General features: G+C 56.0%; 1 protein-coding gene across 3 annotated transcripts; it reads right to left on the reverse strand.

The window, feature by feature from the left end:
• Positions 1 to 919: 919 nt before the first annotated feature.
• ANO9 (anoctamin 9) lies at positions 920 to 24,801 on the reverse strand. 3 transcript variants are annotated; one of them, XM_043922293.1, is made up of 24 exons: positions 24,616 to 24,793; positions 16,884 to 16,958; positions 16,655 to 16,780; positions 16,327 to 16,469; positions 15,125 to 15,171; positions 14,969 to 15,027; positions 14,814 to 14,887; positions 14,458 to 14,592; positions 13,996 to 14,092; positions 13,802 to 13,862; positions 13,638 to 13,720; positions 12,795 to 12,899; positions 12,554 to 12,715; positions 12,436 to 12,472; positions 12,113 to 12,224; positions 3,969 to 4,026; positions 3,764 to 3,861; positions 3,524 to 3,651; positions 3,290 to 3,442; positions 2,434 to 2,581; positions 1,804 to 1,905; positions 1,639 to 1,732; positions 1,439 to 1,548; positions 920 to 1,366 (listed from the first exon to the last, which is right to left on the reverse strand). In XM_043922293.1, the coding sequence occupies exons 1-24, from the start codon at positions 24,619 to 24,621 to the stop codon at positions 1,339 to 1,341; spliced, it is 2,241 nt and encodes a 746-aa protein (XP_043778228.1). In that variant the 5' UTR covers positions 24,622 to 24,793; the 3' UTR covers positions 920 to 1,338. The 3 variants fall into 3 exon arrangements, 1 of the variants encoding a protein (XP_043778228.1); XR_006344469.1 differs by lacking the exons at positions 920 to 1,366; positions 2,434 to 2,581 and having other exon boundaries at positions 1,501 to 1,548; positions 24,616 to 24,801; XR_006344468.1 differs by lacking the exons at positions 920 to 1,366; positions 1,439 to 1,548 and having other exon boundaries at positions 1,698 to 1,732; positions 1,804 to 2,025; positions 24,616 to 24,799.
• Between the last annotated feature and the right edge of the window lie 560 nt (positions 24,802 to 25,361).

Consider the following 25,361-nt stretch of genomic DNA (forward strand, 5'->3'; position numbering starts at 1 on the left):
CAGTGCACAGTCTTCTGTATGGTCCAATTCACATCTGTACATGACTACTGGAAAAACCATTGCTTTGACTGTGTGGACCTTTATGGGCAAAGTAATATCTCTGCTTTTTAATACTCCGTTCTAGGTTTACCATAGCTTTCCTTCCACGGAACAAGCATCTTTTAATTCCATGGCTGCAGTCACCGTCCACAGTGATTTTGGAGCCCCAGAAAATAAAATCTGCCACGGTTTCCACTTTTTCCTCTTCTATTTGCCATGAAGTGATGGGACTGGATACCATTAAGTTCTTTGAATGTTGAGTTTCAAGTCAGCTTTTTCACTCTCCTCTTTCACCCTCATCAAAAGGCTCTTTAGTTCCTCTTTGCTTTCTGCCGTTTAAGTGGTATCATCTGCATATCTGAGGTTGCTTTTTTCTCCCAGCAATCTTGATTCCAGCCTCGCATTCTGCATGATGGACTCTGCATATAAGTTAAATAAGCAGGGTGACAATATACAGCCTTGATATAATCCTTTCCCAATTTTGAACCAGTCAGTTGTATGTCTGGTTCTAACTGTTGCTTTTTGACCTACATACAGATTTCTCAGGAGGCAGGTACAGTGGTCTGGTACTTCCATCTCATTAATAATTTTCCAGTTTGTTGTGATCCACACAGTCAAAGGTTTTAGCATAGTCAGTGAAGCAGAAGTAGATGTTTTTCTGGAAGGCCCTTGCTTTCTTGATGACCCAACAAATGGCAATTTGATCTCTGGTTCCTCTGTTTCTTCAAAACCCAGCTTGTACATCTGGCAGTTCTCAGTCCACGTACTGCTGAAGTCTAGCTTGAAGGATCTTTAGCATAACCTTGCTAGCATGTGAAAGGATTTTGAGTATAACCTTGCTAACCCTGAGGGCAGACATAATGCACCAGAGACCCAGAAATCTACAGAAAAGTTTTTATTATAGAAAATTCTGCTGGTTGAAGGGAGCCAGGGGGTGGGGCAAGATCTGGGGCCCAGGAGTCAGAGGGCAGCCCAGGAAAGAGTCCAGCCCCCTTGCACTGTGACTGCTCGGGAGCCCCTGCCGCTGCCCGCCCTCCCCCCCAGCTCTGGGGGGGCAGAGTCACTCAGAGTTCAAGTCGGGCAGTACCAAGCCTGAGACCTAACACATGGAACAGGCCTCGTAGACCACGGACGAGTGTGCAGTTTACAGACACCCCAAACACACAGGGGCTCCCAGGGCCCCCGCACGTAGTCGCATCTTCCTAAAGCTCCCCACACACAGCCAGCCAGGCTGGGGTAGGAGGCTGTGGTGGCAGCTCCTGAGTCCTGGGTCTCCGGGCACTGCCTGCTCCGGGTCCCCTACACGTCTGTGCTCCTGGAGCTGCAGCTGGAGACAGGAAAGGGGCTGAGTGGGCCCACCCCAGCCCCTCCCCACCCCCAGCCAGCCCTGCCTCTCCACCTCTTTTGCTCCAGTCTCTGGTACTTCTTCTTCAGGACTTCGTTCTTCACAGACTGTGGGACGTCAGGCACGAACCAGGCCGCAATGAGCTTGATGCATAAAGCCACGTGCTGGGCAGAGAGGGGAGGTCAGGAGGGCTGCGCAGGGACATCAAGGGTCGGAGAGCTGGCCCACTCCAGGGCCCCTGCCTGCTGGCTCACCTCGAAGAGGATGAGGAAGGCCAGGCGGATCGCCAGGAGGAACCAGTGCTGCTCCGAGAAGTTGGAGTCCTGAGCAGAGAAATAGTCCCGGTACCTGGGGTGGGGAGCAGATGAGGTCAGGGGTCAGGAGTTCAAAGGGTGCTCACAGGGGGTGGGGGTCCGAACCTGCACTCAGTCACATTCTCCGAGCCCTCGATTTTGGCAGGATCCTGGAAGTCTTTGGTGTAGAACACGGACAGGCTGTGGTTGACATAGCCCGTGAAGCAGCTGTGGGCAGAGGACAGGAGCTTGGTGTGGCCCCTCAGGCTTCCAGGGTGCTGGCTCGAATCCGGCCCGACGTGGTGGGACCGTCAGGGTGGGCCGCAGTACAGACCCCCTCCTCCACCTCTGTATACGGGAGACAGGCCCTCGGGGAGGCTGAAGGGACTCGAAGGGGCTGGGGGAGCCTTCCTGGGAGAGACCCCTGGAGACCCAGCCCCACGCAGGGCTGGAGGAGCTGGATGAGGACAGTGCACAGACCCCACAAAGCATCTGACTTTGGAAGGGAAGCCGTTCCCATAGCACCTGCTCAGAAGATGGCTAGCTCTGGGACATCAATGCCCTCCTGGGGTCCCAGTCCGCACTCCCAGGCTCCACCCACGGTCTGCAGGTCAGCACAGGGCAGGGGCAGACCACCCCAGGAGAAACTGGCAGCATCGAGCCCTGCCCCGGGCTCCCCTGGGGTGGGGCCAGTTTCCCAGGGGCCTCTGGACAGTTTGAGACTCCCCCAGGGGCTGTGTGGCAGCGTCCCCTTACTCGACTTCAGACTGGGCCCCGCTCCGGCAGGGGCCATAGCGGTATTTGTACACCACGCGGGGGATGAACTCAGACGTGAAGGCGATGACCATCCCATTGGCGATGACCGCCAGTACACCAATGATCTCCAGCACCTGCAGCCAGGTCCCTGAGCCACAGGAGGGAGGGAGGCCCAGTCTACCTACATGCCTCCTCCCCCAGCCCCACTGATTCCCCAAGGCTGGGAGCCCAGATGGCCAAGGGCGTTGTCACACTCATGCCTGTGGCGACTGCCAGGCCCCTGATGAGGACAGTCTTGGCCAAGGCCAGCGGAGGGCAAATGCCACTCTCCTGCACCCCGCTTCTTGACATGGACAAGGAGGGGCCAGGTCTCTATCCCCATGTTATGCTTGAACCTTTCAGCTGACCCCAGGCCTGCTCTGCCTCCTAGGTCCCCCTACCCGCTCACAGGGCAGGGGCAGACCCCCAGACTGGTCACGGGATGGTGGCCTTCCTCCCAGGTCTCTCTCCTACTGCCCTGCCAGTACTCCATCTCCTTGCTTCATCCCTGACCCCGTCCACCCCGGCCAGGCCAGCCGAGGTGACCCAGGTCCCTGCCCCAGCTTCCTGCTCTGAGAGTCCAGCCTTTTTGCACCAGCTTCCCATTGGCTCTGGCCCTTCAATCCGACTCGGGGGGCAGTAGGAGGCATGCCAGTCCCTCCTCTTCCTGGGGCCTGGGCTCAACCCCCAACCCAGGCAGACCCTGGGAAGGGCTGGGGGCCGCCGGGGGTGAGGACCCCTCTTGCCCCTAAGGCTTAGAGCCGGGGTTTCAGGGAGATTGGTGAGCTGGCCGCCCCGCCCCCAGCCGGCCCCTGACCGATGTCCTTGGCCTTGCGTGGCACCAGGCGCCGCTGCAGTCGGACCATCTTGATGGCGTCCAGGCGGATCTCCACGAGGTTGCTGAAGAGCGCGAGCAGCGGGGCGAGCGGGAAGGCGGCCACGAAGATGGTGGTGAAGCCGTACTGGATCACTGCGGGTGGGGGCGGTCACCCTGCACTTCCTCACCGAGCCCCTCCGCCAGCCCCTCGGCCCCCAGCCCTGCCCCGCGTACTCATCTCCATGAACTCATCGAACAGGCTGAAGGTGTAGACCGGATTCAGGCGGTAGTTGCGCTGCCAGTGGCCCAGCTCGGGGTCCTGAGACAGGGCCCGCAAAGAGCGATACTTGTGTGCCAGCCACCTAGAGGCATGAGAACCGGGTGGGGAACGGGGAGAAGCCGGGGAGCAGGGGGGCCCCGGGTGGGGTGGGGGGGGTCCTGCGGTGGGCGGTGCCCCAGGAGGGGGGTCCTCACGGTCTCAGATACTCCATGCAGTTGCTGAGCGTTTGCTTCAGACCCATGATGATGGCCATCTGCACGAACAGGTCCATCATGCAGCCGCTGAGGTGGCACTGCAGGGACAAGGGTGGGAGGTGCGCACGGGCATGGCGGCACTGGGAGAGGCCAGGAACGAGGGCAGTTCGGGAAGAGGGCAGTAGAGCACCCGGGACAGGCTGACCTCCTCTAGCTTCCACAGCCCTGCCAGGCGCACCGTCTTCCCGGGGTGTCCATTGATCCTGTGAAGGACAGCCAGGCTGAGGGAGGCGGCAGGACAAGAGTGGGGATCGGGGCACTGTGGGCCCTGGAGGGGAAGGAAGCAGACTTGCCCCACAGGTGAGCAGCGGCCAGATGTGAGCCTTATGCCCAGACACGCCTGTGGGCACATGCTCGCACACACAAACCACTAGACCATCAGTTACGACTTAAATCAAATCCCTTACGATTATACAGTGGAAGAGACAGATTCAAGGGATTAGATCTGATAGACACAGTACCTAAAGAACTGTGGACGGAGGTTCGTGACATTGTACAGGAGGCAATGATCGAGACCATTCCCAAGAAAAAGAAATGCAAAAAGGCAAAATGGTTGTCTGAAGAGGCCTTAAAAATAGCTGAGAAAAGAGAAGCGAAAGGCAAAGGGGAAAAAGAGAGACATATTCCCATCTGAATGCAGAGTTCCAAAGAATAGCAAGGAGAGATAAGAAAGCCTCCCCCAGTGATCAATGCAAAGAAATAGAGGAAAACAATAGAATGGGAAAGACTAGATCTCTTCAAGAAAATTAGAGATACTAAGGGAACATTTCATACAAAGATGGGCAAAATAAAGGACAGAAATGGTATGGACCCAACAGAAGCAGAAGATATTAAGAGGTTGCAAGAATACAGAACTGTACAAAAAAGATCTTCATGATCCAGATAATGTCATGATAGGTGGTGTGATCACTCACCTAGAGCCAGACATCCTGGAATGTAAAGTCAAGAGGGCCTTAGGAAGCATCACTACGAACAAAGCTAGTGGAGGTGATGGAATTCCAGTTGAGCTATTTCAAATCCTGAGAGATGATGCTGTGAAAGTGTTGCACTCAATATGCCAGCAAACTGGGAAAACTCAGCAGTGGCCACAGGACTGGAAAAGGTCAGTTTTCATTCCAATCAAAGAAAAGCAATGCCAAAGAATGCTCAAACTACCGCACAACTGCACTCATCTCACACGCTAGTAAGGTAATGCTCAAAATTCTCCAAGCTAGGCTTCAACAATACATGAACCGTGAACTTCCAGATGTTCAAGCTGGATTTAGAAAAAGCAAAGGAATCAGAGATCAAATTGCAAACATCTGTTGGATCATCAAAAAAGCAAGAGAGTTCCAGAAAAACATCTAATTCTACTTAGAAAAACAACTACTTCTACTTTATTGACTACACCAAAGCCTTTGACTGTGTGGATCACAACAAACTGGAAAATTCAAGAGATGGGAATACCAGACCACCTGACCTGTCTCCTGAGAAATCTGTAGGCAGGTCAAGAAGCAACAGTTAGAACTGGACATGGAACGACAGACTGGTTCCAAACTGGGAAAGGAGTACGTCAAGGCTGTATATTGTCACCCTGCTTATTTAACTTATATGCAGAGTACATCATGCAAAATGCTGGGCTGGATGAAGCACAAGGTGGAGTCAAGATTGCCGGGAGAAATATCAATAACTTCAGATATGCAGATGACACAGAAAGCGAAGAACTATGGCAGAAAGAACTTATGGCAGAAAGCAAAGAAGAAATAAAGAGCCTCTTGATGAAAGTGAAAGAGGAGAGTGAAAAAGTTGGCTTAAAACTCAACATTCAGAAAACTAAGATCATGGCATCTGGTCCCATCACTTCATGGCAAATAGATGGGGAAACAATGGCAACAGTGACAGACTTTATTTTGGGGGGCTCCAAAATCACTGCAGATGGTGACTGCAGCCATGAAATTAAAAGATGCTTGCTCCTTGGAAGAAAAGCTATGACCAACCTAGACATCATATTAAAAAGCAGAGACATTACTTTGCTGACAAAGGTCCGTCTAGTCAAAGCTATGGTTTTTCCAATTATCATGTATGGATGTAAGAGTTGGACTATAAAGAAAGCTGAATGCTGAAGAATTGATGCTTTTGAACTGTGGTATTGGAGAAGACTCTTGAGAGTCCCTTGGACTGCAAGGAGATCCAACCAGTCCATCCTAAAGGAAATCAGTCCTGAATATTCATTGGAAGGACTGATGCTGAAGCTGAGACTCCAATACTCTGGCCACCTGATGCGAAGAGCTGACTCATTAGAAAAGAAAATGATGTTGGGAAATACTGAGGGCAGGAGGAGAAGGGGGCAACAGAGGATGAGATGCTTGGGTGGCATCACCGACTTGATGGGCATGTGTGAGAGCAAGCTCTGGAGGTTGGTGATGGACGGGGAAGCCTGGTGTGCTGCAGTCCATGGGGTCACTGAGAGTCGGACACAACTGACTGAACTGAGAGTAGAGTTCACATGACAGCTAAAGACCACCAAAACAAGACTCGGATAGAGAAGCCTTGTTCTTTGATAGAAAAAATGAGGATTGTATGCTTGAGAGATAGAATGACAGGCCCCCAAGGACATCCACATCATGATTCCTGGCATATGTTATATGACACGGCAGCATTAAGGTTGCCAATCAGCTGACCTTAAAATGGACAGAGAATCCTGGATTATCTAGGTGTGCCCGTTTTAATCACCAGAGTCCTTAAACGAGGAAGGAGGAGAGTCAGAGACATGACAAAATGAAAGGGACTCAGCCTGACACCACTGGCTCTGCAGACACAGGAGGGAGGGACCAGGAGCCACGGGATCCAGGCAGCCTCTAGAAACTGAAAAAAACAACAGTATGGATCCTCCCCGAGGGTCTCCAGACAGAACGCAGCCCTGCTGACACCTTGATTTTAGTCCAGCAAGACCCTTCTTGGACTCGGCCTCTAAAACTGAAAATACTGTGCATAGTTTAAAGCCACTGCGTTTTGGTAAAAGAAAATTAATAGAGCAGGTATGTCAGTTCTCCCTAAAAGAATGTCTAATTTCCCTGCAACCCGAAGGTAAGTGCCACAGAATTTTGATGGAATTTGACAAAAATTAAAGTTCACCTAGAAGAATAAACATGTAAATAACTACAAAAAAGAAAATTAATGCGAGTCCTATCTGATAGTAAAGCGTAACACAGTAATAATTACACAGTAAGATACTAGACTAAAATGATCAGAATTCACAGAAAGACCAAAACATTCAAGTGAATGATGGGACTTGGTATGTGCAGAAGGTGGTGGTGGTGATGAAAAGTCAGCAGTTGGTTTGGGGACAGCTGGCTGTCACTTGGAAACAAAACAAGCTTCCCTCCGGTGCCCCTTGCAGCAGAACCAGTTCCTGTGGATCAAAGATCTGAGTGTCTAAAAATGTTGACACCATAAGCATGAAGGAAATCACAGCTAAACACATTTTTAATTTTGAGGAAGGGGAGGCCTTTTTGAGCGTGGCATGAGAAACAGGAACTGTGAAGAAACATACTGATAAACCTCATAACAAAGAAGAAACTGCCTTCAGAGGAACACAAGAGATTGCCTAGGCTTTTGCCTCCTCACCCAGAAGCGTAGCGTGCAGGGACGGTGCACAGGAGGAATCAGAGTCGGGCCTCATCTGCTCCTCCGTCTGCTGACTATGTGACCCTGAGAAGTTTCTTAACTTCTCCGTCAACCCATCTGACGGAAATGGGGTTTAGAGTCCCTACCCCATAGGGCTGTTGTGCAGATTAGAGTTGACTAACATGACTTAGGATAGAATGTGTGAGTGTCTGTGACGTGAGTTATTATTATAAAGACATATCCCATCCTGCCAGGGAAAATCAGCTTAGTCCTTTGTTATCCAAAGTCAGTGGAGGGTTGCAAATCTTCAGTCATGAAGAAAAGCAACAGAGAAAGACTGTGGCAAAGGAACAGGATGGACACTTTAGGAAATGAGATGAGGAAAGGAAACGGGATTTCTCTGGTGGCCCAGTGGCTAGGACTCCGAGCCCCCAGTCCCGGGGCCCCAGGCTCAATCCCTGGTCAGGGTACTAGATCCCATAGGTCGCAATGAAGACGTGGTGCAGCCAAACAAATATTTAAAAGAAAAAAACTTAAGGGGAAAAAAGAACACTGATATCTTCAAGAAAGTACTGTATCTATGGAAATAAGGACACTATAAGGATAACAAAAGACCAAAAATCTCTTGAAAATTAAGACTTTCTCTTAAAATTCTTAAACTTAAAACAAAACAACAGAAGGCAAAAAAAGACAAAGTGAAAGAACTTTCTCCAGATCTGGAGTGTAGAGACAGAGAGATGGACTATAGGAGAGAAAAAGATAAGAAGCACAGAGGACAAACCCAAGCGGACCAGGAGTCGCATAAAGAGAAAGCAAGGGGAAATTTTTTTAAAAACCTGAGGTTAAAAAGAAAAAAATTTCATGCACTTAAGCAGGACATGGTTTTTTCATTGGAAGGTGCCAACAGTTGCCCAGCACAGTGCATGAAGAAAAGACTCACCCCGAGGCTGTCCCCCTGTTTAAAGAGAAGATCCTAACTTTAAACAGAAGATCCCTCTTCCAGAGGGAAAAAAATCTAGGTCAACTAGGAAAAAACAAAAATCAGATTTTCTGCATACTTCTCATCAATTTTGCAAGTTCAAAGACAATGGAGTTCTAGAAGGAAAACTGTGTCGAAGTTAGATTTCTCACCCGGCCATGTCAATCATGTGCCAGGGCAGAACATGACACCTTGAGACAAACGAATTCAGAAAATTTACCTCTCCAATATACTCTCTCAGAATAAATGAAAGCAAAAATCAAAAAGGAGGCGGCTTGGGAATCAGGAAATGATGGTCCTAACCCAGGAAAGCAGCAACGGACGTCCCAAGAAGACAGATATACAGGAGGCTCAGAGAGCAACCAGCCCAGTGTGGGAGAAGGCAGGGCTCCCAAGGAGGGCCCCATGGAGAAAGGGACTCTGTGCAACTAACAGTTTGCCACAGAGGGGCTAGATAACCTTGATACGATAAAGACACGCAAGGGGGGAAAGGCAGCTGGAAACAACAGGAAAAATAAAGAGCTGTACGACAAAGAAATGGTCAAATAAGAAGCAAAGTAAAATATGCCATGATTTTAGGAAACGGATAACGTCAAAAGAACCCATTTGATCTTGAGATTACGAAAATGCTCAGATGATATGAACAGTTTATAGAAAAGGAAATTTAATGACCAATAAATATCTGGGAAGAAGCTGGATTCTCACGAATAGGTTTTAATAAGGCACCTTGAAAGATGAGAAGCCTTTGTTCATCAGATCAACAGAGGGTGCACACACACACAGCGTGTGTCTTTGTGAGTCACCACAGCGCTTTTGGAGGTTGCTTTAGCAATGCTCATCTCCACGAAAATGTGCACTCCCAACTTTCAACTGAAATGGCTGGCTGCCGACACCCACGGCTGGGCATCACCTCAGAGCTGGGAGGGAACTGGAGAGGCCTGCAGCCCACTCGCCACATCCTGCTGGATCGAACCTGCGGGGCTGATGTCCAAACAGCCGGCAGCCCTGCCTCGCCCAGAGCACCCAGGACTTGGGCCCCTCTGGTGGGCCAGAGGCACCCACTGGATGGGACGCCCCTCTGGTGGGCCGGGGGCACCCGCTGGATGGGATGCAGGCCCGGCTGAACCCCTGGGCCTCCTATCTGACCTCTAATCCCCCCACACAAGCAAAAAGACAGAGACACTTCCAGGGGGTTGAACAACCAAAGACTCAGATCTCAGGGCTGAGCCAACGGACACCGAGACCCCACACTGTCCCTCCCCAGCTGGGCTCCCAGCATACCAAGGGCATCCTCCTTCCTCCAGGCAGGACACCAGGGATTCCCCTTCAGGAACTGACAGAGTAAGAGGCCCCACCAGGAGACACGTGGTCCAGAGCACACTGGCACATGCCTTTCTCAATTAAAGACATGTGTCCAAGAATGAAAGACATCTAAGGAAGGTCTCTAACACCAGAATCAGAGAGCAATCAACAAAAGAGCATAAAACACTTGGAAGGAACAGAAGCAATGCCAGAGTAGAAGAGGCCACATTCTCAGACAAGAAAAACCCTGGTTTCCAGGTAACATGAAGAGGAGGCTGTAAAGAACCTGAAACATCAAAAGGAGTGCTCTGAAATTAAGAACATAAGCAGAAGTAATGCATTCAACAGAAAAATTTTGAGGAACTGGGACAAGGATGGAAGGAAAAAGCAAAGAAAATTGGGTGATCAATTCAGAAGATCCAATTTCCAAACAAAAAGAACTTCCCAGATGAGAAGAGAGGGAACCAAAGAAGGGGGCTATCAGACACATCAGAAAATCACTAAAACGGAAGGACCCGAGGCTCCAGGCCCAGCGAGCACGCAGTAATTTCTTTCCACTTGACCAGCATGGATTCTGCATATCTGGCCAGCGCAGGAGTTGAGGGCTGTGGAGGGAGACAGGGCAGGGAAGGAGCACAGGGAGCAAGGCAAGAGTGGGGTCTGAGGGACCAGGGTTCTGAGTCCAGTGAGATTTAGGGGCCAGGAGAAAGGCAGAGGTCAGCGGCCAGAGGCGGCCCAGGTGTCAGGGGGGGAGGCATGAGCTGGGGAGAACTGGAAATTGGGCACGGGGAGGACTCTTGAAAGGAATACGAGGGCATGTTTGTGTGATGTGGAAATCATCCAGCAGAGACAGAAACGCTGGTATGTGATGGGAAGAGGTGTGAATTACTGAAGCAACACCGAATGAAAAAGAACCACCAAGTCACACTGCTAAGAAGTTTCCAGAGATGGAGGATCGTGAGAAGACGCAGAGAGTCGGAATCGCGTTGATGTCAGGTCCGTGGGACAGAACACTGGAAGCCAAAAAAGCTATCCCTCAAGTCTGAGGAAAACCACATCCAACTTAGCATCCTGTCTCTAGCAGGCACTCAGTCAGGTCCTCAATAAAGAGGAACTCAGCACAGATGATCTCCCACGTACCCTTTCTCAGGAAGCCACTGGAAAACTCGGGGTCCCACCTGGCAGAGAGGGATGGGCTCACCAGGATGGGAAGGCCAAGCAGAGCCCGAAGACAGGGGGACAGATGCTGGGAAGGCCTCTCCAAGGACCTCACCAAGTCTTTGAACGAACTGTGAGGGGTTTTCTGTTTTTAAAGTTCTGCTAGAGAGTCTAGAGTTAATGAGTCTGAGCAAACTCCAGGCGGTGGTGAAGGACAGGGAGGCTGGCACACTGCAGGCCATGCAGTCGCAGAGTCGGACATGACAGCGACTGAACAACAACAACAATGCAACTTACAAAGTTGAGCAAACAGAGAGAACACATGGAGCAAGTATTTTCTTCCGAAAAGATAAGAAAATGTCTGTGAAAAAAAAAAGAAAATGTCTGTGGATTGAATCAAAAAGGTTAACTTCACTAATTTGGACGGTGAGGGGAAGTGTGTGCATGTGCCTGGTATATGAGATGCCCATTGCCACTTTACTTACAAAGCTCAAAACTGGAATTAACCCAAATGTCCACCAACTGAAGTGCTTAAATAAATTCAAGGACATCTCTCAAAGGAATGCTCATGTATGGTTTTAAAAACAAAGCCTCACCACCCTTGCAGACATGGAAGATATCTATTGTATGTTTTCAGGGTAAGGCAGAGAGGATAACTTACATGAGAAACCACTTATGTCATTAGGTATATCTGGGACTTCCCTGGTGGCCCAGTGGTTGAGAATCTGCCTGCCAATGCAGGGGACACAGTTTCAATCCCTGGTCCAGGAAGATTCCACATGCCGCCACAGGACAACGAAGCTGGTGCACCGCAACTACTGAAGCCAACAGATCTACAGCCCGCGAGACACAAGTACTAAAGCCCGTGTGTCTTGTCCCTTTGCAACAGGAGCTACAGCAAGGAGAAGCCCTCACACCGCAACTAGAGAGTAGCCCCAGATCATCACATGTGCACAGCAACAAAGACACAGCACAGCCAAAACAAGTACATAAAAATTTTAACAACAAAAAAAAAAATTTTAAAATAGGTGTATCTGTGTGTACTTAAATGTGTAAAAATATCTGGGGAGATGGGACATGAACTGGACAGTTGGGGGTTGACTGTGTGCTTCCTTCACATATTTCTGTATTAGGTTTCCACATGTTCTGAGCATGATTTATTTTAAAAATTGAACACGTGTTTCAATTTTCAAGGTGGGGAGAAATAAGTTACAGGGAGGCATGTGAGAGCCAGTGGCCCCTACCTGCCCAGGATGAAGGCAATGTAGATAAGGGAGGAGAAGTGAGCAAAAAACTGCAGAGTGAAGAACTTGATAGTGAACTTGCTCTCTCGCTCTGAGAAGGTCCTGGGTTTCTCTGGAATGAGATGTGGGGCCATCCTTCCCCCATCTCTCACCCCAGTGACAGCCCACGCCCAGCCTGTCCATATCCTGAAAACTCAGGGTCACCTGGGACCCTCACCTGTCCCCCAGGCAGGATGCCCTGGCCTCTCATGGGCCCCACTTCCCCACCCCAGGGTTCCAAGACCCCCACCCTGAATCCTTCCCCCGAGAAGCTCTCCTCTCACCAAAGTCACAAAGCTTCAGGGCCACATATTTGTTGATCTGTGGGAGGGGAGACAGGGCTCACCTTGGACCTGGGCAGGCCCCACCCTGCCCCCGCACCCTCCTCTGCCCGACCCCTACCTTGGTCATGATGAGGATGATCACATAGTGAACCAGGGCCCCGCTCACCACCACGGCTGTGGTCACCTGCTCCCCCAGGAAGGGCAAGGCCAAGTTGAAGAGGGCGGCAGCTAGGACTCGGTAGACCACCAGGACGTGGGCCATGCCGATCATGAGGCAGATCTGGGGTGGAGGCAGGAGAGGCGGGGCTCAGGGGCTGCCCCAGCTGCTCTCCAGCCCAGCCGCAGGAGCCCCGGAGTACCATCAAGAGAGACAGGAGGAGGATGACGGTGCTCCGCAGGTAGGAGTGCTGGTGCAGCCGCGGCTGGTAGTCCGGGCAGTTGATGAGCCCCAGAGCCATTTCCTCCTGTGGAAGGCACCCAACTCTTCTCAGACGCCGGAACTGCCCCTGATGCGGAACCCCGTGGGGCCTGGGACCCCCCCCAGACACAAGAACCCCTTGGACACTGAGCCCCCTTGGACACTGAACCCACTCAGACACGGAACCCCTGGGACGTGGAACCCCTCAGACACGGAACCCCTTCAGACATAGGAAACTTTAAGCGGGAAGCCCTTGGACACGGAACCCCCTCAGACACGGAACCCCTCGGACATGGGACCCCCTCAGACACGGCAACCCCTCGGACACAGAACCCCTTGGACACAGAACCCCTCGGACACAGAAACCTTAGACAGGAAGCCCTCGGACACGGAACCCCCTCAGACACAGAACCCCTCGGACACGGAACCCCCAGGACACGGGAAGCCCTCGGCCACGGAACCCCCTCAGACACGGAACCCCCTCAGACACGGGAACCTTAGACAGGAAGCCCTCGGACACGGGAACCTTAGACAGGAAGCCCTTGGACACGGAACCTCTCAGACACAGAACCCCTCAGACATGGAACCCCCTCAGACACAGAACCCCTCGGACACAGGAACCCCTTGGACACGGAACCCCTCAGACACAGGAACCTTAGACAGGAAGCCCTTGGACAAGGGAACCCCTCAGACACTGGAACCTTCGACGGGAAGCTCTTGGACACGGAACCCCTCGGACTCAGCAGCCTCTCAGGGCCCAAGCCGGCCACCGGCTCAGCCTCACCTGGTCCTCGTCCCAGCCGTACAGCTCCCACTGCAGGACCACTCGGGCTCGCTCCCGCTTCCACATCTCCAGGAACACGGTGGCTGCGGCAGAAAGCAGAGGCCTCAGGGGCGTGTCCCCATCTACGTGTGGTGCTCAGCGGGCCTCAGGTCCGCGCAACTCACCCCACAGCGCCATGAAGATGGCGAACAGCACGGTGCCCTCGTTGTCGAAGAGGTGGGTGAGCTAGAGGGAGGGGCACGTGGGGCTGGGGCGGCCTTCCCCTCACCCCCGGCCCAGGCCTCCCCTTCCCTGGGAGGACCTGCTGGGCCCGCCTCCCCAGGGCCAGCGGCCGCAGGGCCCCCCGCCCCGTGCAAACCTTGGCATAGGCGCAGGTGTCTGAGAGCCGCTGGAACCTGCGGTTATGGTCGCCACGAGGGCACATGTAGATGTCGTGGGCCTTGCAGATCTCCTTGCTGAGGGCGCAGCGACCGGGTTGGCGGCAGCACTTTCCTGTGGACCCTCGAGGGACCCCACCCCGACCGCCCCTTCCCTGACTCAGCCCACCCTCAGCTTCAGTCCCGCCCCTTCCCTGGCCCCACCCCATCCCCAGCTTCAGTCCCTCCCCTTCCCTGGCCCCGCCAGCCCTCAGTTTCAGTCCCTCCCCTTTTCTGGCCCCGCCCCACCCTCAGTTTCAGTCCCTCCCATTCTGACCCCGCCCCACCCTCAGCTTCAGGCCCGCCCCTTCCCTGACTCCACCCACCCCCAGCTTCAGGCCCGCCCCTTCCCTGACTCCACCCACCCTCCGCTTCAGTCCCGACCCTTCCCTGGCCCCGCCCACCTGATCTGGCTGGCTTCGAATCGGGAAAACCCGCTCAGGAAGACGACGAGGCCCACCACTGCGGCGGGCACCAGCATGTAGGTGTACCAGCCGAGCCAGGCGAAGTACAAGGCCACTTTCTCTCCAAAGTAGTCCCTGCGGGCACAGCGTCCCGTCAGGGCCACTCCCACCAGGGGTGACTGTCCACCGCCAACACCTGGGTGAAGCTCGCCATGCTGGGGGCAAGAGTGTACTGAGGGCATCTAAACGTGTGTCTAAATGGTTCGCCAGACAGCTGTTTGCTGGAGGCATGGGTGTATCTACAGAGGGGCAGCCTGCCTGCGGGGGCACGGGTGTGTCCGCGAGGGCAGTAGTACCTGATATCACTAATTGGCTGCCTTTGGAACATGCTTCTCCACCGGGCCCATTTCTTCTTTAGGTGTTCCTCCCCCTGGGCACAGGTGAGACACAGTGAGAGCTTCCCGCCTCAAGTCCTGCCCTCAGGGCCTCTCCCAGCCAGCCCACCCCTCACCTTGTGCAAGGGGAACCCGTCCTCAAAGACCCCATCCTTCACCAAATCCTGGAGCGTGTCTGGTGGTCACAGAGGTTCTCGGGTCAGAAGGGGTGGGGATGAGGGAGGACCCTGTCCCATTCTCCCCATGCTCGCCCCTCCTGGTCCAGTCCTTACCACCCGCTGCCATCTTGCTCTTCAGGACAAAGTTGACAATTCGGATTCTAGAACACAAGAACTGGTTCAGAACGGTCCTCTGTCTGGCCAGGTTCCAGGCCCCTGTTCATCCTGACAGAGCCCCCAGACCACCAGCCAGGACTGCCTGACCAGAGCCCAAAATCCAGGACTCATCTGGGAGCGCACCTCCTCAAATCCTCCCAGAGTCCAGCTGCACCGTGGTTGCAGGGTGGGCCTCCCTCAGGGTGGTCTCTCTAGTCCCAGGGCCCCAGGGCTCAGCCCTACAATTGGCCGTCCAGCTTCCTCCCGGATTCCCCACCTCCAATCACACCTCCCACCTGGAGCCCCAACATGTTCAGAGCACACCCTTTATGTGCACAAATAAATCCTCCTTACACCCCTGTGAGCCATTTTGCCTACGGGAGACTGAAACTCAGGGAGGGTGAGTAACTCAGAGAGTCTGGCCAAGGCCACACAGCCAGGAGGTGGCACATCCAGGCATCTGACTAGAGAGTCCTGCTCCTCTGGAACACCTCCTATGAGGCACAGCCTCCCGAGTATCTCGGGGCCTCCCACTGCCTGCTCCTTCCAGGCCCCAGCAAGGCGCCTCTGCTCATGTGTTCTCCCAAACCAGCCAGTCCTCCTGGACTCACAGGAAGCCCCCCTCCATTGCCTCATATCCAACTCCCAGAGTGTTCTTTGCTGACCTCCCTGACTGGCCCCAGGTGAGTTCAGAGGGCTGGGGCTAGGACCAGGAAGGTGTTGGAGGTGGGGTGTGGGGAGGGCAGGTGGACTGGCTTGGTGGGCTAAAGGATCAGAGTGGGGAGAAGCAGGTTCCTAGAGAGAGAGGGGAGGTGTGGGGTGCCTGGGAGGCAGGGACAGATGTCCAGAGAAGGGCATCCGGTTTGGAGAAAAGAAGTGGAGACTGAATCCAGGGAGACGACCTCAGAACCCAGGAGGGACAGCTGGGAGAGTCCTCCCGGCCTCTGCAAATGCCACCTGCCCTTTAAGGCTGGCTTCTGGTCTGCATCTGGGGACATGGTCACACATTTTCCAGTATTACAGACGTGGTAAGTAAGGCACAGACGGTTGCTCCCTGTGGCCTCTGCCCCGGGACCACACCTAGGAGCCTTGCTGCCTGTCTGGACCACCGTATAGGTGGGCCAGGGTCCTCCTGGCCCCGCTGTGGGCCAGCCTCTCACCTGTTGGTGGCTCGGATGGAAGTTGGCCTGGACAGCTCCCCTCTGGGGACAGTATCCTCGGGCTCCATAAGTCTCTGGTACCGGTCAAAGATCCTGTTGTCAGCTCGGATCCCAAAGAACTCCTTCTCCTGGTCCTCCATTGCCTGAGGGTTGGGGGCAGCATGGGACCCTCTGCTCCACCTTGGGACTCTCCCCCTTCATCCAAGGCCAACAGTCTGTCCCCTCCAACTCTGGCATGAGGCCACAGGCAACCTCCCCAGACTCCTTCCTGGGACCCACCCAGCCCCCTGTGACTGCTGCACCCAGGCAAGGCCCTCAGCCCACCCACCTTGTAGTGAAAGCCTTGGTTCTCAAGCTCTTCCAGGAACTGCTGCTGCCGCTGGACCTGCCCGGGGTTTCTCTGGGTGCGACGATCGACCACAAGGACATAGTCCCACAACTCAGGGGCCTTGGTCTAGAGGAGAGAGGCGTGGGGCCCGGGGCTGGCAACCAGGGCGGGCTGGGTGCAGGGCATGGGGGAGTGGGACCAAGCCCAGGAGGAGCTCATGCAGGCTCACCTCACACGTATTCATGTCCATCAGCGGAAGGCTGTCACCTTCCGTCGGCACCAAGATCCGGAGACTCTCTTCTCCCTGAGGGTGAAGCGCGGACGGAACAGAGGCTGGCACTCGTTGCCACAGCAGAGCGCCTCCCAGGCTGGGTGCTCGGCATCAAAGGGGTGGTTTCCGGTGGGGCTACGTGCACACTGAGGCTGCAGCACAAGTGGCTGGCAAAGGTTCGTTTGGAAACACACAGAGAGCACCCCGAATTCATAAGAAAAGGCAGGCAGCCCTGTGAAAGTGGGCCAAAGATGCAAACGGACACTTCACAGAAGAGGAGCACTCAGAAGGTGAAAACATGGAACTCCAACGCGGAAACCGTTTGGAAAATGCAGGCTAGGTGACCAAGGAGGCACCACCGTCCACCCATTTGGCAGCAAACATTCTACGGTCAGACAGTGTTAACTGTGCAGGTGTGGGAGCTCCCAGCCGCCCAGTGGTTAGGACTCCGTGCCCTCACTGCCGGGGCCTGGGTTCAGTCCCTGCTCAGGTAACTGAGACCCTGCAAGCACACTGTGACCAAAAAGGAAAACCTGGGTGATTTATAAAAATATTGAATGTAATATAATACTGTAAATCACCTGAAAATCATACAATATTGAAAATAAGCTATATATGTAAAAAAAAAAAAAAAGCCCAGGTGACTCAGCAGGACCCCCATGCGCTGCTGTTGTACACACCTTGGTGCCTGAATTTCAGAAGCCTCCCAGGCCTGCCCCCTGCCCCAGCCACCTTTGGAGTCAGACAAAGGTGCTAGCATATTTCATACCAAAATGGTGAAAATAATCCAAACTCATCAGTTTTCTTCCCAGGTCGTGCTAGTGGTAAAGAATCTACCTACCAATGCAGGAGACACAGCGGGCGTGGGTTTGATTCCTGGGTTAGGAAGACCCGTTGGAAAAGGAAATGGAAACCCACTCCAGTATTCTTGTCTGGGAAATCCCATGGACAGAGGCGCCTAGGGGGCTACAGTCCATGGGGTCGAAAAGAGTCAGACATGACTGAGCGCCTAACACTCTGTCCTCTTCTTATCGGCAGGCAGAGGGATGAAAACGCGGTGCTGTGACCACGTCAAAAGGAGCACGGGGGCCTCGGCTGCACGTGCGGCGCTGGGGGTCAGCGTGACACTGCACTGAGCTTCCGAAAAGTACGTCCAGGGAGAGCTGTGCCAGAGCGACTGGCACAGGGCAGACGGCCAGGACAGACAGAGGGACACAGGAAGTGGGTGGTACACAGCTTCTGAGTCTCCCTGACTCTGTTAACTGTGACGGCAGCACTAATAAACAACATGGAGCTTCCCTGGTGGCTCAGACGGTAATCCTCCTGCAATGCAGGAAACCTGGGTTCAACCCCTGGGTCAGGAAGATCCCCTGGAGAAGGTCATGACTACCCACTCCAGTATTTGTGCCTGGGAAATCCATGGACAGAGGAGCCTAGTGGGCTATAGTCCATGGGGTGGCAAAGAGTCAGACACTACCAAGTGACTAACACTTTCACTTTCACTAACAAACAACACATGTCCTTTTATGCTCCTCCCTCCGGGAGATGAAATCCTCCCTGTTGAGGGTGGCCTGGACTCAGTGACTAACGAAGAAAGTATGAAACAGAAAACGAGTCACGTTACAGAGGAGAGACCTGGCAGAGGCGCCCAACACAGGAGATGACGGTCCAGGTGATGGCATCAGTAGCACGTGGTCCCGAAAGCCCACAGTCCCATCTCAGCAGGAGGAGATGGCAGGGGGACTTTCACCAGAGCCCCAGCGAGCACACCCCGGAGTCATGTGGCCAAGGATGAGGGGGACAGAGAGACCATCACAGACGGGAAGGACCGTGGAGACGCGGCAATGATGCCATGAGGGCCCTACATGACACACTCGGAAAAGCTGGTGACCTGAGTCCAGGCCGTGTCAGGCTCTTCACCTGCACCAGCGCCCCAGGCAACGGGCATGGCAGGCCCCTGCACTGTCTTTATGACACTTCAGGAAAACTTACAGATTTGCAAAAACCGCACAAGTAGGAGTCGGGGGCTTCCCAAGTGGCAAAGTGGTAAAGAATCTGCCTGCCAACGCAGGAGACGTGGGCTCCATCCCTGGGTGGGGAAGATCCCCAGGAGTAGGAAATGACAGCCCGCTCCACTCTTGCCTGGGAAACCCCATGGGCAGAGGAGCCTAGCGGGCTGCAATCCATGGGGCCGCACAGGGTCCAAGCGACTAAGCACACACAGGAGTGGGGGAGCGGAAAGTGCTGGGACTGGCATCCAGGTGGGAAGGGTGTCTTGAGGCCTCACTGATTTCCAAAGAGCAGACAGCAGGCTCAGAGGGCTTGAGACAAAGTGACCCAGGGACCCTTCTCTGGAAGAGCCACTGGGCTGAAGGGAGTCGGGGACACAGGAGATGGGAGACCAGGCAGGCAGGCAGGTCATCAGGGGGAGCCCCAGGGCCGAGGTGGAGGAAAGACACCGCCTCCGGAGCCAAGAGTCCGCAGGTGCTGAGGCTGTGTGCCCTCAGGCAAGAGCCCACCTCTCCCAGCCTTGGGGGGCTTGATGCAACACAGGGAGCATCCTGCAGCCCGGGGAAAGGGCTGGCCAGGCCATGTGCCCAGTAAGAGGGCCCCCAGCCATGTCCCCGACGGCAGCACCCCAGGGAGCACAGGGCTCGGAGGCACAGGAAGCCCGGGGTGAGGGCCTGGGGGCGCTGAGAGCTGTGTCCGCTGGAGCCCCCTGCCTTCCTTGAAGGGCCTGGTGGCTCCCCACCCCACCGTGGGCCTGCCACCAGCCCACCACCCACTACCGCCCCTGGGCGGCCCTGCCCAGCTCACAAGCCTGCACCCACCCCCACCCCCGTGCATCGCAGCCACCCGGTGTTCTGCGTCCTGCCCCAGCCCCTGTCCTGCGGCTCCCCCCTCTGCTCCTTCTCCTCCCCGCATTCCTGCCTCCTCCAGAAAGCCTCACTGGACTGCTCCAGCCAGTCTGCCCTTGAGGGCTGCCAGAGAAAACAGAGGCCACCCATCACATTCGAATTTCAGATAAACAATAAATACCATTTAGTATAAGTATGTCCCAATTATTGCATGAGGTGGCCAAAGTATTGGAGTCTCAGCTTCAGCATCAGTCCTTTCAATGAACACCCAGGACTGATCTCCTTTAGGATGGACTGGTTGGATCTCCTTGCAGTTCAAGGGACTCTCAAGAGTCTTCTCCAACACCATAGTTCAAAAGCATCAATTTTTCGGCGCTCAGCTTTCTTCACAGTCCAACTCTCACATCCATACATGACCACTGGAAAAACCATAGCCTTGACTAGATGGACCTTTGTTGGCAAAGTAATGTCTCTGCTTTTTAATATCCAGTACTTTGGCCACCTCATGCGAAGAGTTGACTCATTGGAAAAGACCCTGATGCTGGGAGGGATTGGGGGCAGGAGGAGAAGGGGACGACAGAAGTTGAGATGAGTTTGAGTAAACTCTGGGAGTTGGTGATAGACAGGGAGGCCTGGCGTGCTGTGTGTGATTCATGGGGTCAAAAAGAGTAACTGAACTGAACTGAATTATTGCATGGGACATAACTTACACTAAAAAAAATACTGTTGTTTGTGTGAAATTCAGCTTACTGGGGACCTGTTTTTTATTTCATTTCACTAACTCTGGAACTCGACCCCAACTCCACACCCCCAGGCACCCCCGGAACTACTGGGTCCAGAACCAGGCCTGGGTCTGCCCCCTCTCTCCCCTCTGTCTCAGCCACAAAACAACCGGCTCCGGGGCACGGGATGCCAGGGTCTTCGTGCCCCGGTGCAGGCCCCGCCCAGCCCTCTGCCCTGCTTTCCTGGAGAGCGCTCAACCCCCTCTGCAGGCCTGCCCCCTTCTGCCCCAGCTCCAACCCTGCTCCCTTCTGCCCCAGCTCCAACCCTGTACCGCCCCAGCCCTCGAACCGCAGTGGGGTTGGGGCCAGAGGAGAAAGCCGCCTCCTCAGGCTGGTCGGTGCATGCACGTGCACTCTGGGCTGAGGCGCTTATCTCAGCGAAGGGAGTCAGGTCTCACGTAGATGGGGCCAAGGGACGTTGGTGCATTTCTGTCACCAGCAGCCAGTCCTGTGACTTGCCCACTGTAGGAGCGAAGCGTCATGTCGGACAAATTTGTGAGTGAAATGGGTCCTCACGTACTCAACCTCAGACCCAGGAGGAGGGCTATGCTTTCTGGGCTGGGACCCCCTGCGGGATGACACTTTGAGGGTCCCTCACTGACAGGCACACAGAGGCTGAAAAGAGAGGCTCCCTCACATGAGCCTGAGGCTGAAGAGTGGGCAGAACCAGCAGTGGGAAGACGGGGTCCCAGCTGGGGAGACGGGACGGGGCAGGGAGATGGAACTCCAGGGTGGAGAGATCGGGTCCCCAGGGTGGGAAGATGGGGTACCTGGGTAAGGAGTTGGGGTACCTGGGGCGGGGAGATGGGACTCCAGGGTGGGAAGATGGGGTACCTGGGTGGGGAGATGGGGTACCTGGGCAGGGAGATGGGACTCCAGGGCGGGAAGATGGGGTACCTGGATGGGGAGATGGGGTACCTGGGCGGGGAGATGGGACTCCAGGGTGGGAAGATGGGGTACCTGGGTGGGGAGATGGGGTCCCCGGGCGGGGACGGATGGCACAGGGATCCAGACAGGAGGAGGGAGCCTGGGGAGGACCATCCCCAAGGGGCTCCCTAAGGCAGCGGCGGGAGGCTAACCCTCAAGTGGCCCCAGAAATGAGGCTGGGGCAGCTCTTTCCCCAGAGACATCACATGACTTTGGGGCATTACCCAGAGCCTCTTGGAAAAGGGGAGTCAGCCTTCACTGGAGGCTGCTGTGTGACCTGGACCAGAGGGGTCCCACAGGCACTGACCCCCGTCACTGGGACACAGCCCCACCCCAGTCATGACCTGGTTCCCCCTGGGAAAGGGCCGGCAGGCATAGGAGCAGCCAGGCCTAAGTCCCCGGCCCCGTCCTGTCGAGCCACCCCGCGCTTGACGTCTGAAAGGCTGGTGCCCACACACTCTGTGCCCAGCGGCCCCATCCCCAAGCCACCTGCCTGGGCCCCAGGCTCCAGGCTCAGGCTGTCCATTGCCCGCCTGTCCTCCAGGGACAGAGGCCTTCACAGATTAGAACCAGGTTCCCCTGAAGTCACCTCCACCTCCAACCAACCAGACTGCTTCGTGCACCTAGGCGAGATATCTGGGGGTTCCCCGTCCACCAGGCCCCACCTCCAGGAAGCCACATGTGCGCATCAGGCTCCCAGACCCCAGGCAGGATCAGAGGCTCCCCTGGCCCACCTGGCCTTGGGGGTCCCAGCCCCACCTCATGCAGGTCCCCAGCAAGAGTGTGCACAGGGACGGGGAGGTTCCAGGCACCCGGCTCTCCGTTGTCTTCCATGGGGCTTCCAGCCCCCACTCCCTACAGGCCACGCACCCAGTGGGCAGGCCCAGGACTGAGTCCAGGCCAGAGCCCCAGTCAACCCACCCACTGCCTGCTTAACTTCTTTAGAGGCTGCAGCTCCCCGGGAGACCAGACCAGGCATGGGGGCCAGGCCTGGGGATCCACATTCTGTCTGTCCATCCCCAGGCAGCTTGCAGGTCCCCGGCAGGGCACGGGGACTGCTGTGCGGGTGTGCCTGCCCTTCAGCTCCTGACCCTGCTGGCCGGGCAGTCTACCTGGAGCACACGACGTCATCCCAGCCGCACGCAGCAGGCAGGGGCCTCCCCCCACCATCTATGGCCCGCCTCAGGCTTAGGGTCACACCACAGCCCAGCCAGCACTCCACGCCCCCCCTGGCTAGGCCCTACCAGCCTAAGCAGTGGTTTCATCACCCAGCAAAGGGACCGCCACCCCCACCACCAAGCTCAGATATGGAGAGGCCTGCCCACACTTGCGATCCCCCACTTGGCTCTGTTTCCTCATCTTTGGGGGGGCCACACCATGAAACATGTAGGATCTCATCTCTCTGACCAGGGATCAAACCAGTGCACCCTGCAGTAGGAGCGCCAAGTCCTAACCACCGGGCCGCCAGGGACATCCTGGCTTCCTTGTCTTCCAAGTCCTGTCATCTGCCTCCCTCCTCCCTTGGGCCCCTCCTTCCCACCATGCCTCCCACTGTCCATCCATCTCATTTGTCAGATCACATGTCTGTCTGGCCATCCACCCCAGAGGCAGCCTGCTGTGTGTGCAGCCCTCACGGGCAGTGCCCGGCATGAGTGGACATGGGCCTGGAGAGGCAGGTACCTGCTTAGCAGGGGAGGGAGCCCAGAGCTTGCCCTGGTAGTGTGGACAGGGCCTGAGGGGCAGCACACAGCTGGTGTCTAAGGACCTGCTAGAGACTCAGGGGCTTGATAGCATAGAGCCTCGGTACTCAGCACTTCAGCTCTGCAGAAGTATAAAGGGCAAGAGGGCAGCTGCCAGGAGGTGAGACCGGGAGTTAGCAGAAGCTAGACCAGAGGGCTTCTGAACTGTGGTGTTGGAGAAGGCTCCTGAGAGTCCCTTGGACTGCAAGGAAATCCAACCAGTCAATCCTAAAGGAAAGCAGTCCTGAATATTCATTGGAAGCACTAATACTGAAGCTGAAACTCCAATCATTTGGCCACCTGATGCGAAGAACTGACTCATTGGAAAAGACCTTGATGTTGGGAAAGATTGAAGGTGGGAGGGGAAGGGGACGACATAAGTTGAGATGGTAGGATGGCATCACAGACTCAATGGACATGAGTTTGAGCAAGCTCCGGGAGTTGGTGATGGACAAGGAGGTCTGGCGTGCTGCAGTCCATGGGGTCGCAGAGAGTCGTACACGACTGAGCCGCTGAACTGAACTGAGACTAGAGGGCTGCTAGGACTGCAGCTGGGGCCGGGGTGGGGGGTGCGGAACGGAAGGGACCTGGGCAGGGGAAGGGGATGCCCAGACCCGGCTGCGGCGGAGCTCTCTGCGGTCTGTGTCCGTCTTTGCCCAAAGGCTGATACTCTTGCCTTAGCTCCCTCTTCACCCCTCAACCCCATCCCCAGGCCCCCTCCCCCCAGCCCCAGGTCTCCGTCCTCCCCCCAGCCCCAGGCTCTCTTCCCCCCAGCACAGGGCTGGCCTGGGAACCAGCCTCAGCTGCCAAGGCTCCACAGCCCTGGAACGGCGGAGGCGGAGTGCGAGGCCGCCTGCCTGGCCCACACCTGGGAGCGCCAGGAGGAGGGCGACGGGGAGGCGGGTTTCGCTCTCCACCTCAGCTCGGGTCTCCTCCCGGCCACCCACGGCTGCCCGGGCCTCGAGACCTCGTGCCTGGCGGAGGGGAGAGGAAGTCCTCCCGGACGCTCTCCTGCTCTGCCCCCAGAATCCGAATCCAGCAGCCTTCAGAGACTCCCACCCCGGCCCAGGCAGAACCCCCAGGGAGCGGAGGGCCCTGCCGGCCACCCCGGGTCTCCCCAGCCCCTGCCCGCCGGACAGAGCCGCGGGGTCTGGGGTCAGGCTCCTGGCACAGCGCCCGGGGGTGGCCACGCCCCCCACCTGACCCCGCTCTCCCCGGGGCTCCCGGCGCAGGAGGCAAGCCCTTTCTTCCGTCCTGCCCCAGTCCCGAGGGGGCGGGGGGACACGACCCCCTACCAACCCCCTCCCGCTCTGCAGGAGACGGGGGCGGGGGCGGGAGGCAGGGGCCTGCCTGTCCCGGCGGGCGTGGCCTCACGCGGACTCACCCGCATGCCGGCGGTCGCGCTGGGCTCAGGGTCGGAGGGTCCTGAGGTGAGGCAGCCCCAGCGCCGCAGGGAACCCGAGTGCGACCTGGAGCTCGCCCAGCTGTCCTACCTGACTTCCGCGTGGGACTCACCCCGCCCTCCTCCCCGCCCTCCTCGTCCTCGGGTCCCTCTGCCGCCGTCGGGAGCGGCCCTTGCCCGCCGGCCGGAAGGCACACCCCTCCCCCAAGCCCCGGGGCCAGGTACACCTTCCGGGGCCTCCGGCGCCCATCGGAGGCGGTCAGCTCACCTGCAGAGGGGCGTTCCCCTGCCGTGAGGGTTAGAACGGCGTCCTTTAGGGGGAGGAGAGCGCCTCCCTTAACCCTGCTCCCTGCTCCCTTCACTCTTCCCGACGTCTGAACGCACCGTCCCCAGGCCCCTCTGGGGCGCCAAGCCTCCCACCCTTTCAAGTCTCGGGTCGAGTCCCTTGGAGGAGAAACTGGGGCCCGGATGAGGGAAGATGAGACACAGACCCCAGAAAAGAAAAGTCTGCTCCATCCAGAATCCCGGCTCTGCGCACCCCAGCTCAGGGAGGGGGAGCCAGGGGGTCGCGGGGCCACTTGCTAGCCGGAGGAGGTGGGGGGTCAGGAATGAAGGACTGAGAGGGGCCGTACCCCACCCGTGGTCAGGGCAGCAGCTGGAGGCGGTTCTGGGCCACCTGAGGGAGACTGTCCTGGGGGACGGTGGACTGCCCCCACCAGGGAGGGAGG

The sequence above is a fragment of the Cervus elaphus genome, chromosome 2 (assembly GCF_910594005.1).
Source record: "Cervus elaphus chromosome 2, mCerEla1.1, whole genome shotgun sequence".
Classification (NCBI taxonomy): Eukaryota; Metazoa; Chordata; class Mammalia; order Artiodactyla; family Cervidae; genus Cervus; species Cervus elaphus.

Bases quoted from the DNA above. Each gene is read 5' to 3' on its own strand.
- ANO9 (XM_043922293.1), bottom strand. The intron at 15,172-16,326 runs GTGAGAGGCTGG...CTTGTGTTCTAG, and splicing joins TCCATCCGAGCCACCAACAG to AATCCGAATTGTCAACTTTG. The intron at 15,028-15,124 runs GTAAGGACTGGA...TGTGACCACCAG, and splicing joins GAGCAAGATGGCAGCGGGTG to ACACGCTCCAGGATTTGGTG.